The sequence below is a fragment of the Oncorhynchus tshawytscha genome, unplaced genomic scaffold (assembly GCF_018296145.1).
Source record: "Oncorhynchus tshawytscha isolate Ot180627B unplaced genomic scaffold, Otsh_v2.0 Un_scaffold_12182_pilon_pilon, whole genome shotgun sequence".
NCBI lineage: Eukaryota > Metazoa > Chordata > Actinopteri > Salmoniformes > Salmonidae > Oncorhynchus > Oncorhynchus tshawytscha.
Window position 1 is genome coordinate 641,871 of NW_024609822.1, and position 13,073 is coordinate 654,943.

The 13,073-nt window shown below is 42.6% G+C and overlaps 1 protein-coding gene across 3 annotated transcripts in view; it reads left to right on the forward strand.

Moving 5' to 3' along the window:
- LOC112239040 (ubiquitin carboxyl-terminal hydrolase 22-like) overlaps nt 1–12,819 on the forward strand; it is a 75,195-nt gene extending 62,376 nt beyond the window's left edge. For 2 of the 3 annotated variants that reach the window (XM_042319018.1, XM_042319019.1), the window contains 3 exons: nt 812–874; nt 8,092–8,241; nt 10,576–12,819. In XM_042319018.1, the coding sequence (XP_042174952.1) occupies nt 812–874; nt 8,092–8,241; nt 10,576–10,618 (256 nt within the window). In that variant the 3' untranslated portion in view covers nt 10,619–12,819. Of the gene's footprint in view, nt 1–811; nt 875–3,423; nt 3,572–8,091; nt 8,242–10,575 lie in introns of those variants that run through there. The other variant, XM_042319020.1, reaches the window with a different exon arrangement.
- Nucleotides 12,820–13,073: the final 254 nt, after the last annotated feature.

Consider the following 13,073-nt stretch of genomic DNA (forward strand, 5'->3'; position numbering starts at 1 on the left):
CTACACCCCACCTTCCTACTGCCTGTCGTATACCCCGCCTTCCTACTGCCTGTCGTATACCCCGCCTTCCTACTGCCTGTCGTATACCCCGCCTTCCTACTGCCTGTCGTATACCCCACCTTCCTACTGCCTGTCGTATACCCCACCTTCCTACTGCCTGTTCTATACCCTACCTTCCTACTGCCTGTCGTATACCCCGCCTCCCTACTGCCTGTCGCGGCAGAGAAATAGGAGTGTAGGAGGCTCTCCTGTCTGTCTGCTTATTATGCAGGACACCCCTGCCACCTAGTGGATGTGTGGGACACTTTCATGTCATCCTCTGGGGTTCTTTGTACTTTAAATAGTTTGTAACTGGAGAAATGTCTTGACCTCAAAATCAATCGATCAATCAATCCAAGACACAGTATTATGTCTGAATACTCATGACAGAATTCTAGTATGTGGTAACACTTTCCTTCATAAAACTGTCAAACGTGACAGATTGTAGTAACAGTCACTCTTGAACTAACACTCCTACTACCACTGACTACGTTGAGGAAACAGGAGCTCACTATGACTGACTGATATGTGGGTTTCTCACCCAGCTACCTTAAGATGAAAACACTTTACGTCACAGGGGATAAGAGCTTCATGACTACTATAGAAATGTAGCCTTCACTGTGAGACTGTCATTTGAATGACTGTTATGTAACCTGGATGTTTCAAGTCAACTGTAACCATGTATGTTGGATGATGTTCTTCTCACTGTCCCGTGTCAATGTAGTGGTTGTCATTTGATATGAGCATGTGACAGTGTCTCTGTCCTCTACAGTAAGGAGAGCAGGATGAATGGCCAGTATCAACAGACAGTAGAAGTATTAAACAGCGACAACAAGTAAGTATGTTGAGGTTTATTCTGTTATGGTAAACAACGTATCACCAGTAAACAGCACCAGATCTGGCTTCAAGTAAGGTTGAAATGTTGTTTAAACATTTGATCTGTCTGGGCTTGATTGAGCTTGCCTTGCACAATGGAACCAAGAAAATAGTTGAAAAAGTGCAAACATGGCCCACCTAGCACTCCAGACGAGCTAAAAGAAACACTGAAACTTGGCCCACCTAGCACTCCAGACGAGCTAAAACAAACGCTGAAACATGGCCCACCTAGCACTCCAGACGAGCTAAAAGAAACGCTGAAACATGTCCCACCTAGCACTCCAGACGAGCTAAAAGAAACGCTGAAACATGTCCCACCTAGCACTCCAGACGAGCTAAAAGAAACGCTGAAACATGTCCCACCTAGCACTCCAGACGAGCTAAAACAAACGCTGAAACATGGCCCACCTAGCACTCCAGACGAGCTAAAACAAACGCTGAAACATGGCCCACCTAGCACTCCCAGCTAAAACAAACGCTGAAACATGTCCCACCTAGCACTCCAGACGAGCTAAAAGAAACGCTGAAACATGGCCCCACCTAGCACTCCAGACAAGCTAAAACAAACGCTGAAACATGTCCCACCTAGCACTCCAGACGAGCTAAAACAAACGCTGAAACATGTCCCACCTAGCACTCCAGACGAGCTAAAACAAACGCTGAAACATGCCCACCTACCACTCCAGACGAGCTAAAACAAACGCTGAAACATGTCCCACCTAGCACTCCAGACGAGCTAAAACAAACGCTGAAACATGGCCCACCTAGCACTCCAGACAAGCTAAAACAAACGCTGAAACATGGCCCACCTAGCACTCCAGACGAGCTAAAAGAAATGCTGAAACATGTCCCACCTAGCACTCCAGACGAGCTACAACAAACGCTGAAACATGGCCCACCTAGTACTCCAGACGAGCTAAAAGAAACGCTGAAACATGCCCCACCTAGCACTCCAGACGAGCTAAAACAAACGCTGAAACATGTCCCACCTAGCACTCCAGAGAGCTAAAAGAAATGCTGAAACGTGTCCCACCTAGCAGTCCAGACGAGCTACAACAAACGCTGAAACTTGTCCCACCTAGCACTCCAGACGAGCTAAAACAAACGCTGAAACATGTCCCACCTAGCACTCCAGACGAGCTAAAAGAAACGCTGAAACATGTCCCACCTAGCACTCCAGACGAGCTAAAACAAACGCTGAAACATGTCCCACCTAGCACTCCAGACGAGCTAAAACAAACGCTGAAACATGTCCCACCTAGCACTCCAGACGAGCTAAAACAAACGCTGAAACATGGCCCACCTAGCACTCCAGACGAGCTAAAACAAACACTGAAACATGGCCCACCTAGCACTCCAGACGAGCTAAAAGAAATGCTGAAACATGGCCCACCTAGCACTCCAGACGAGCTAAAACAAACGCTGAAACATGGCCCACCTAGCACTCCAGACGAGCTAAAAGAAACGCTGAAACATGTCCCACCTAGCACTCCAGACGAGCTAAAACAAACGCTGAAACATGGCCCACCTAGCACTCCAGACGAGCTAAAACAAACGCTGAAACATGGCCCACCTAGCACTCCAGACGAGCTAAAACAAACGCTGAAACATGCCCACCTAGCACTCCAGACAAGCTAAAACAAACGCTGAAACATGTCCCACCTAGCACTCCAGACGAGCTAAAACAAACGCTGAAACATGTCCCACCTAGCACTCCAGACGAGCTAAAACAAACGCTGAAACATGTCCCACCTATCACTCCAGACGAGCTAAAACAAACGCTGAAACATGTCCCACCTAGCACTCCAGACGAGCTAAAACAAACGCTGAAACATGGCCCACCTAGCACTCCAGACAAGCTAAAACAAACGCTGAAACATGTCCCACCTAGCGCTCCAGACGAGCTAAAACAAACGCTGGGACGGATTCCACATTTCCACTAGTATTTGAAGCCTGGTCTGAATAACACCTTATTCTAATGTTGATGGGTTTCCATGTCTGCCGTTTGACATTTATTTGAGAACGGAAGCACAGAAAAAAAGCTAGATTCATCTCATTGTTTCCATTCCAGCGCAACAGCGAATGCTAACGGCTTGGAGCTTCCTAGTCCGACTCCCAAATGAAATAAATTTAAACACTATTAAATGTAGCTCCATTATTCTCCTCCATGGCGGTTACACTGGCATTCATTATCCCAGACATTTACCAGGGTTAAATGGATCCGTGTTATACAGTACCATTAGTGTTGGTACTTTCACTGGAGTACTAAGGACAAGAGTGTTCATCACCATGGTCCCTGTGACTGTTTTGATGGATTGGATGAAGGCCATTGACTGTCCCTCTGACTCGGTGACATGGTCAGAGAAATGGATGTGTTAACTAAGAGGAATAGGTGAAGCCACAATAATCAGGTGAAGTCAATATATACCACCAGCTGTGTTATAAAGTACTTAAAGTCAGCCTCACTTCCTTCTCCACTGTCTCTGTGTGTGTGTTGTGGTGGAACAGGTATTCTCTGTTTAACTGTCCACTGTCTCTGTGTGTGTGTTGTGGTGGACCAGGTATTCTCTGTTTAACTGTCCATTGTCTCTGTGTGTGTGTTGTGGTGGACCAGGTATTCTCTGTTTAACTGTCTCTGTGTGTGTGTTGTGGTGGACCAGGTAGTCTTTGTTTAACTGTCTCTGTGTGTGTGTGTGTGACCAGGTGGTCTTTGTTTAACTGTCTGTGTGTGTGTGTGTGTGTGTGTGTGTGTGTGTTGTGGTAGACCAGGTAGTCTCTGTTTAACTGTCCACTGTCTCTGTGTGTGTTGTGGTGGACCAGGTAGTCTCTGTTTAACTGTCCACTGTCTGTGTGTGTGTGTTGTGATGGACCAGGTAGTCTCTGTTTAACTGTCCACTGTGTGTGTGTTGTAGAGGTCGACCCATTATGATTTTTCAACGCCGATACCGATTATTGGCGGAACAAAAAAAGCTGATACCGATTAATCGGCCAATTTAAAAAATATATATATATATATTATAATTTTTTTATTTGTAATAATGACAATTACAACAATACTGAATGAACACTTATTTTAACTTAATACAATACATCAATAAAATCAATTTAGCCTCAAATAAATAATGAAACATGTTAAATTTGGTTTAAATAATGTAAAAACACAGTGTTGTAAGTAAAAGTGCAATATGTTCCTTGCTCAGAACATCAGAACATATGAAAGCTGATGATTCCTTTTAACATGAGTCTTCAATTTTTAGGTTGTAGTTATTATAGGACTATTTCTCTCTATACTTTTTGTATTTCATTAACCTTTGACTATTGGATGTTTTTATAGGTACTTTAGTATTGCCAGTGTAACAGTATAGCTTCCGGCCCTCTCCTCGCTCCTCCCTGGGCTCGAAACAGGAACACATCGACAACAGCCACCCTCGAAGCAGCGTTACCCATGCAGAGCAAGGGGAATAACTACCCCAAGTCTCAGAGCGAGTGAAGTTTGAAACGCTATTAGCGTTAACTAGCTGGCCATTTCACATCGGTTTCACCAGCCTAATCTCGGGAGTTGATAGGCTTGAAGTCATAAACAGCGTAATGCTTGAATCATTGCGAAGAGCTGCTGGCAAAACGCACGAAAGTGCTGTTTGAATGAATGCTTATGAGCCTGCTGCTTTCTACCACCGCTCAGTCAGACTGCTCTATCAAATCATAGACTTAATTATAACATAATAACACACACAAATACGAGCCTTAGGTCATTAATATGGTCGAATCCGGAAACTATCATCTCGAAAACAAAACGTTTATTCTTTATGAAATACGGAACCGTTCCGTATGTTATCTAAGGGGTGGCATCCATCAGTCTAAATATTCCTGTTACATTGTACAACCTTCAATGTTATGTCATAATTACGTACAATTCTGGCAAATTAGTTCGCAACGAGCCAGGCAGCCCAAACTGTTGCATATACTCTGACTCTGCGTGCAATGAACGCAAGAGAAGTGACACAATTACACCTGGTTAATATTGCCTGCTAACCTGGATTTTTTTTTTAGCTAAATATGCAGGTTTAAAAATATATACTTCTGCGTATTGATTTTAAGAAAGGCATTGATGTTTATGGTTAGGTACAGTCGTGCTTTTGTTAAATCATCCCCGTTTGGCGAAGTTGGCTGTCTTTGTTAGGAAGAAATAGTCTTCACACAGTTTGCAATGAGCCAGGCGGCCCAAACTGCTGCATATACCCTGACTCTGTTGCAAGAGAAGTGACACCATTTTTCCTAGGTAAAATAAATGTATGTTAGCAGGCAATATTAACTAAATATGCAGGTTTAAAAAAATATATACTTGTGTATTGATTTTAAGAAGGGCATTGATGTTTATGGTTAGGTACACGTTGGAGCAACGACAGTCCTTTTTCGTGAATGCCACCGCATCGATTATATGCAACGCAGGACACGCTTGATAAACTAGTAATATCAACCATGTGTAGTTAACTAGTGATTAGGATTGTTTGATTAATTGTTTTTTATAAGATAAGTTTAATGCTAGCTAGCAACTTACCTTGGCTTCTTACTGCATTCGCGTAACAGGCAGTCTCCTCGTGGAGTGCAATGTTAGAGCGTCAGGTTGCAAGATTGAACCCCCCGAGCTGACAAGGTAAAAATCTGTCATTCTGCCCCTGAACAAGGCAGTTAACCCACCGTTCCTAGGCCATCATTGAAAACTGACTTGTCTAGTTAAATAAAGGTCAAATAAAGGTGGGGGGGAGAGAAGGAAAATCGGTGTCCAAAAATACCGATTTCCGAATGTTAATTAATCGGTCGACCTCTAGTGTGTTGTGGTGGACCAAGTACCGTAATTGCTGGACTATTAAGCGCTCCTGAATATAAACCGCACCCACTGAATTATAAAAAAATATGTATTTTGTACATAAATAAGCCGCACATGTCTATAAGCTGCAGGTGCCTACCGGTACATTGAAACAAATGAACTTGGTCACTATCTTCCTCCTCCTGTGCACTGAAACCACTGAAGTCATCTCCTTCGGTGTCGGAGTTGAATAGCCTCAGAATTGCTTCATCCGATGTTGGATCGTTTTCATTGTTGCTCTCATCACTTTCATCCGGAGGCAAATACCCCGCTGAGCTCATGCTGCCCCTTCAACACGCAGCAGTCCAGTCTTTCGAAACCCGTTAATGATAGTGGATTTTTGACAATGCTCTACGCTGTCAGGACCCACTGGCAGACTTGACCATAAGATGCTCTTCGCCTGCGGCCCGTTTTAGTGAAGGGTTTCTCCCCACTTGTCATCCAAGCCTCCCACTGAACAAGGAGCGCCACCTTAAATGCACGATTTACATTGATGTCGAGTGGCTGCAAATACTTTGGGCCATCTGCTTTTCTTCCCTCTGAAAGCTTTTGTTGTCTTTTTGCACTGAGTCAGTTCCTCACGCTGCTGTTTCCAACGTCTTATCATCGACTCATTAAGGCCAAGCTCCCGTGCAGCAGCTCTATTTCCTTTTCCAACAGCCAGATCGATCGCCTTCAACTTGAAAGCTGCATCATATGCATTTCTCCGTGTCTTTGCCATGATGAGGGTGACAAAATGACTACCGTAATCAGAATGATGGGAAGTTTGAGCGCGCTCGATTTACGTCACATTATGTGAAGGTGCTCAGTTTTTTGGCGGCATGAATCTTCTGAAAGCGGGAAAAAGCGGGTCATTGTAAAACCGCGAGGTTCAAAGCGTGGGAATAAAGTAGCGGCTTATAGTTAGTATTCTCTGTTTAACTGTGTGTGTGTGTTGTGGTGGAGCAGGTATTATTTGTTTAACTGTGTGTGTGTGTGTGTGTGTGTGTGTGTGTGTTGTGGTGTGTGTTGTGGTAAATTCTCTGTTTAACTGTCTGTGTGTTGTGGAGCAGGTTCATTTAACTGTCTGTGTGTTGTGGTGCAGGTAATTTAAAAGTAGGCTTATACTGTCTGTGTGTTGTGGTGGAGCAGGTATTCTCTGTTTAACTGTGTGTTGTGGTGGAGCAGGTATTCTCTGTTTAACTGTGTGTTGTGTGGAGCAGGTATTCTCTATTTAACTGTCTATGTGTTGTGGTGGAGGTATTCTCTATTTAACAGGTAGGTATGCTCTGTTTAACTGTGTGTTGTGGTGGAGCAGGTATTATTTGTTTAACTGTGTGTGTGTGTGTGTGTGTGTGTGTGTGTGTGTGTGTGTGTGTTTAACTGTGTGTGTTGTGGTGGAGCAGGTATTCTCTATTTAACTGTCTGTGTGTGTGGAGCAGGTATTCTCTATTTAACTGTCTGTGTGTTGTGGTGGAGCAGGTATTCTCTATTTAACTGTCTGTGTGTTGTGTGGAGCAGGTATTCTCTGTTTAATTTAACTGTCTGTGTGTTGTGGAGCAGGTATTTAACTGTGTGTTTTAACTGTCTGTGTGTTGTGGTGGAGCAGGTATTCTCTGTTTAACTGTCTGTGTGTTGTGGTGGAGCAGGTATTCTCTATTTAACTGTCTGTGTGTTGTGGTGGAGCAGGTATTCTCTATTTAACTGTCTGTGTTTGGTGGAGCAGGTATTCTCTATTTAACTGTCTGTGTGTTGTGGTGGAGCAGGTATTCTCTATTTAACTGTGTGTTGTGGTGGAGCAGGTATTCTCTGTTTAACTGTCTGTGTGTTGTGGTGGAGCAGGTATTCTCTATTTAACATTCTGTGTGTTGTGGTGGAGCAGGTATTCTCTATTTAACTGTCTGTGTGTTGTGGTGGAGCAGGTATTCTCTATTTAACTGTCTATGTGTTGTGGTGGAGCAGGTATTCTCTATTTAACATTGTGTGTGTTGTGGTGGAGCAGGTATTCTCTGTTTAACTGTGTGTGTTGTGGAGCAGGTATTCTCTGTTTAACTGTCTGGAGCAGGTATTCTCTGTTTAACTGTTGTGGTGGAGCAGGTATTCTCTGTTTAACTGTCTATGTGTTGTGGTGGAGCAGGTATTCTCTGTTTAACTGTCTGTGTGTTGTGGTGGAGCAGGTATTCTCTGTTTAACTGTCTGTGTGTTGTGGAGCAGGTATTCTCTGTTTAACGGTCTGTGTGTTGTGGTGGAACAGGTATTCTCTGTTTAACTGTGTGTTGTGGTGGAGCAGGTATTCTCTGTTTAACTGTCTGTGTGTTGTGGTGGAGCAGGTATTCTCTGTTTGCGGTGGTGAACCACCAGGGCACCCTGGAGAGTGGTCACTACACCAGCTTCATCCGCCAACACAAGGACCAGTGGTTCAAGTGTGACGACGCCATCATCACAAAGGCCAGCATCAAGGACGTGTTGGACAGTGAAGGGTGGGTCGTCAGACACCAGACTCCACGGTCATTCTCTTTAGAAAACAGACTGAAAGGAACGACTGGAGCAGGGAGGGACTACCAATAGAAAAACACTACTATTTGTTTTCTGTTGTCAAATATTTTGACTGTGTTCAGTGGGGTACACTGTAGCAAAACGTTTTTTCAGAGGAAAACAAGAGGTTGTGTTATTGAACAAGTTCAGGTAGTACCGTAATTGCTGGACTATTAAGCGCACCCACTGAATTATTAAAAAATATGTATTTTGTACATAAATAAGCCGCACATGTCTATAACCACAGGTGGCTACCGGTACATTGAAACAAATGAACTTTACACAGCCTTTAAACGAAACACGGCTTGTAACAAAAATGAAACAGTAGCCTTTTCTGTGTGATTGCAGTTCAATACCCGCATCATGTTTAGAACTACCTGTACAACTACTGCTACTACCTGAACGTGTCCAATATGAACACAGATGTCCATTTGTTGTTGCATCATGTTTAGAACTACCTGTACAACTACTGCTACTACCTGAACGTGTCCAATATGAACACAGATGTCCATTTGTTGTTGCATCATGTTTAGAACTACCTGTACAACTACTGCTACTACCTGAACGTGTCCAATATGAACACAGATGTCCATTTGTTGTTGCATCATGTTTAGAACTACCTGTACAACTACTGCTACTACCTGTACAACTACTGCTACTACCTGTACAACTACTGCTACTACCTGAACGTGTCCAATATGAACACAGATGTCCATTTGTTGTTGCATCATGTTTAGAACTACCTGTACAACTACTGCTACTACCTGAACGTGTCCAATATGAACACAGATGTCCATTTGTTGTTGCATCATGTTTAGAACTACCTGTACAACTACTGCTACTACCTGAACGTGTCCAATATGAACACAGATGTCCATTTGTTGTTGCATCATGTTTAGAACTACCTGTACAACTACTGCTACTACCTGAACGTGTCCAATATGAACACAGATGTCCATTTGTTGTTGCATCATGTTTAGAACTACCTGTACAACTACTGCTACAGATGTCCATTTGTTGTTGCATCTGAACTACCGTGTACAACTACTGCTACTACCAATATGAACACAGATGTCCATTTGTTGTTGCATCATGTTTAGAACTACCTGTACAACTACTGCTACTACCTGAACGTGTCCAATATGAACACAGATGTCCATTTGTTGTTGCATCATGTTTAGAACTACCTGTACAACTACTGCTACTACCTGAACGTGTCCAATATGAACACAGATGTCCATTTGTTGTTGCATCATGTTTAGAACTACCTGTACAACTACTGCTACTACCTGAACGTGTCCAATATGAACACAGATGGCCATTTGTTGTTGCAAAATGTTTTGTGTGCCCGACTGAACACAATGTTAGATTGCCGTCAATTTAGATTTAATTGACCCCAACTCTAGAGGTCGATTCCATCCATACACATTCTTAGTGTTAACAACCCCACACAAACTAACCACATTTAAGTTAACTATTTTCCTGTACCATTACTACTAATCATATTTAAGTCAAATAGTGCTTTCCCTCTTCTGCTACTAATACTGCTACTAATACTGCTGCCAATACTGCTACTTCTACTAATACTGTTACTAATACTGCTAATGCTACTACTGCTAATGCTACTAATACTATTACTAATACTACTGCTACTAATATTGATACTACTGCTTCTAATACTACTGCTGCTACTATTGCTACTACTACTGCTGCTACTTCTATTACTGCTACTGCTGCTACTACTAACTAATACTGCTATTAATAGTGCTACTAATACTACTGCTACTATTACTAAAACTGCTGCTGCTAGTACTACTTACTACTACTACTACTACAGCTACTACTACTACTAATCACATTTAATCGAACTATTTCCCTTTACTACTAATAATATTACTACTACTGCTGCTGCTAGTACTACTTACTACTACTGCTACTACTAATCACATTTAAGTCTAATAGCACTTTCCCTGTACTACTACTGCTAATAATCACGTTTAATCTAACTATTTCCCTTTACTACTGCTACTACTAATACTACTAGTACTGCTAATCACATGCTAATACTACTCCTGCTACTAATACTACTACTACTACTACTACTGCTGCTACTACTACTAATCACATTTAAGTCTAATAGCTATTTCCCTCTACTACTACTAATAATAATAATCACATTTAATCTAACTATTTCCCTTTACTACTGCTGCTACTACTACTACTACTATGTCTACTACTAATCACATGTAAGTCTAATAGCTCTTTTCCTTTCCCCTCAGGTATCTGCTGTTCTATCACAAGCAGTTCCTGGAGTATGAGTAGCCTTACCTTGTAGACCGCTGACTCTGCGGAGAACCAACCAACCCAACGCTCAAAGAGATGAGGAACCAACCAATGATTGTGGAACAGAGGACGATAAAACACGAACACACAAACCTACCTGAAACTCTGACTATACCAGTTACTACTACCCCCACTGACAGGGGTGACAGTCTAACATAAACAATGACTAATAGTGAAAAATCATGCAAAACTTGTTCAAAAACAGCACTGAGCTCCCGGCATCTACTTGACACAACTGAAGGGAGAAAGAGAATGAGGAAAAGTGGAGTGGTGTGGGTTTGGAAGGAGCCCTCCCTCTCTCTCCCTCACTCCGCCCCTTTTCTGACGTTGGGGCGGAGCCTTGTCGAGAGTGATTGACAGTTCTGTGGAGAGGAAGTAGGAGGGAAGAGGGCACAGTGGGACTCAAACCCCCAAAACTACAGTATTGAATTGTGAATTCTTGTTTCATGGTGCTCTCGTTTCCACTGAAAAGCATTTACCATACAGTCACGATGGGAGGAGACTGTCCAACGTCTTCATATGCATACACAACTAAATGCAAAAAATATATATACTTCAACAACAAAACAAACTATGGTATTATTTCAAATAAAATAGCAAACGAGATCTAGTTATGATTCTTATCATTTGAATTTAGTTCTGGAATATGCTGTATGATCCTCGAGTACATCTATTTTTTTTAAAGGAGAAAAGTGAGAGAACTGAGAGCACGAGACGCCATCCTTGCTAGTTTCCTGGTAAACATAGCCAAACATGAAAAATGGACTTGGAGCAAACTGAACGTACCCATGTTCAAACTATTTTGTTGTTGATTATTTTCTTGTTTCATTTTGGTTGAGGGAATATCTATTTTTTTATTTAGCGACTCATTCATTGAAATTCTTTGTGTACCATTTCTTTCCAGTGTCCACGTTAATCTCACCGTTCTGTTTTGTTGCGGTGCAGTAATGTCCCTTCCTTGCTGCCATGGTACCTTCAGAAGACGTTATTTCGATGTAGTATCCTTTATCGTGGAAAGTGTTGTTGGGTATATAATGATGGTGGTGATTTAAATTGGCTCACTTTTGGCTGTTGACATTTTTGAGCTTATAGGTTTCTTGTGGCATTATGAAGTAGAGGCAATGTATTCTCTGTAGCTTGGTCCCAGATCTGTTTGTGCTGTCTTGCTAAAACTCTTATAGTAGCTGGCAAGCCATCACAAACAGATCTGGGACCAGGCCATGGCTATCAGACTGCTGTGGGTCTTTTTAGAAGACCTCTGCAACACAGTAGGGTGGATACCTGGGGCAAATTGCTTGCTATTCCCCATATACTGCAGGGACAAATGTAGTTCTCTAGGGAATAGTGGGCCATTTCAAACACAGACCTCTAGAGTCTGTCAACTAAAGCGATGTGCTAACGTAAGCCTACTGCAACACAGCTGTGCAGGTCAAGGGCAAAACTGAAATGGCTCACTATTCCCTATATAGTGCACTACTTTTTAATTCTGTCCAATAGTTGTGCACTACATAGGGAATAGTGTGCCATTTTGGACGCATGTCCGTCTCTGTCTTAATGTCGCCTTGGGCAATAATACCTCGACGCCTACACCTCTTCTGTTACAAGACTCCGTTGACTGATTTGTGTACTGATGTTGGGGGGGATAAATGGCGATGATGAAGGATTGCACGTACGCGGTGGCGCTGTCTGTTTGCTGCACACTCTCCAGCTTTGAATCCATCAGTGTTCTCTTAATATCCACAACAACAACCACATGTGGCTTGTTCAGACCAAGGTTGTGTTCATTAGGCAACAAATAGAGAACTCACAAACGGGGAGGGACTGCTTGGGCTCGTCCAATGAGAAACGCTCATTTAAATGTTCCGTGGCAAAGCGTTTTAAAACGTTATCCATTGCGTGCCCTGATGTGCACGACCCAATGTGTCTTGTGGTAGGTTGCCTCTGCAGTGCAGTAACACAGTGCTCTATCCTATCAGTATGCTGTCTGAATTCTGAGTCTAAAAAGAAAGAACACAAATGTGTTGTTGGGTATTTTATGTTTGAATATCACTGTGTATGTAAAGTTTTAAAAAAGAAATGTGGGAAAATGTATACCACATTGATACCGCAACACTTTGGGTCTGGTCCAGCTGCTCGGGAAACAAACAAACAATACAAATAAATAAAACATATCTATCCTCTGGTCTGGTACAGTCCATTATTGAACCCTGAGCCAGAACAGATGGTTGAAGAACAGAGAAATCACATGTTTAAATGGTCGCACCACCAAGGCTTCCGATGAGAAGAGCGCCACCCAGAGGTCATTCAGGAACGCAGCCCTAACGTGTAAGAAGGTGAGAGGAGAGACATTGTCCGTTTCAGTGATTTAAACGCAACAAAACTCATGCGGTCCTTTTTTTCTCTTGAATTAGAACATACTCTCTCCATTGCCTGA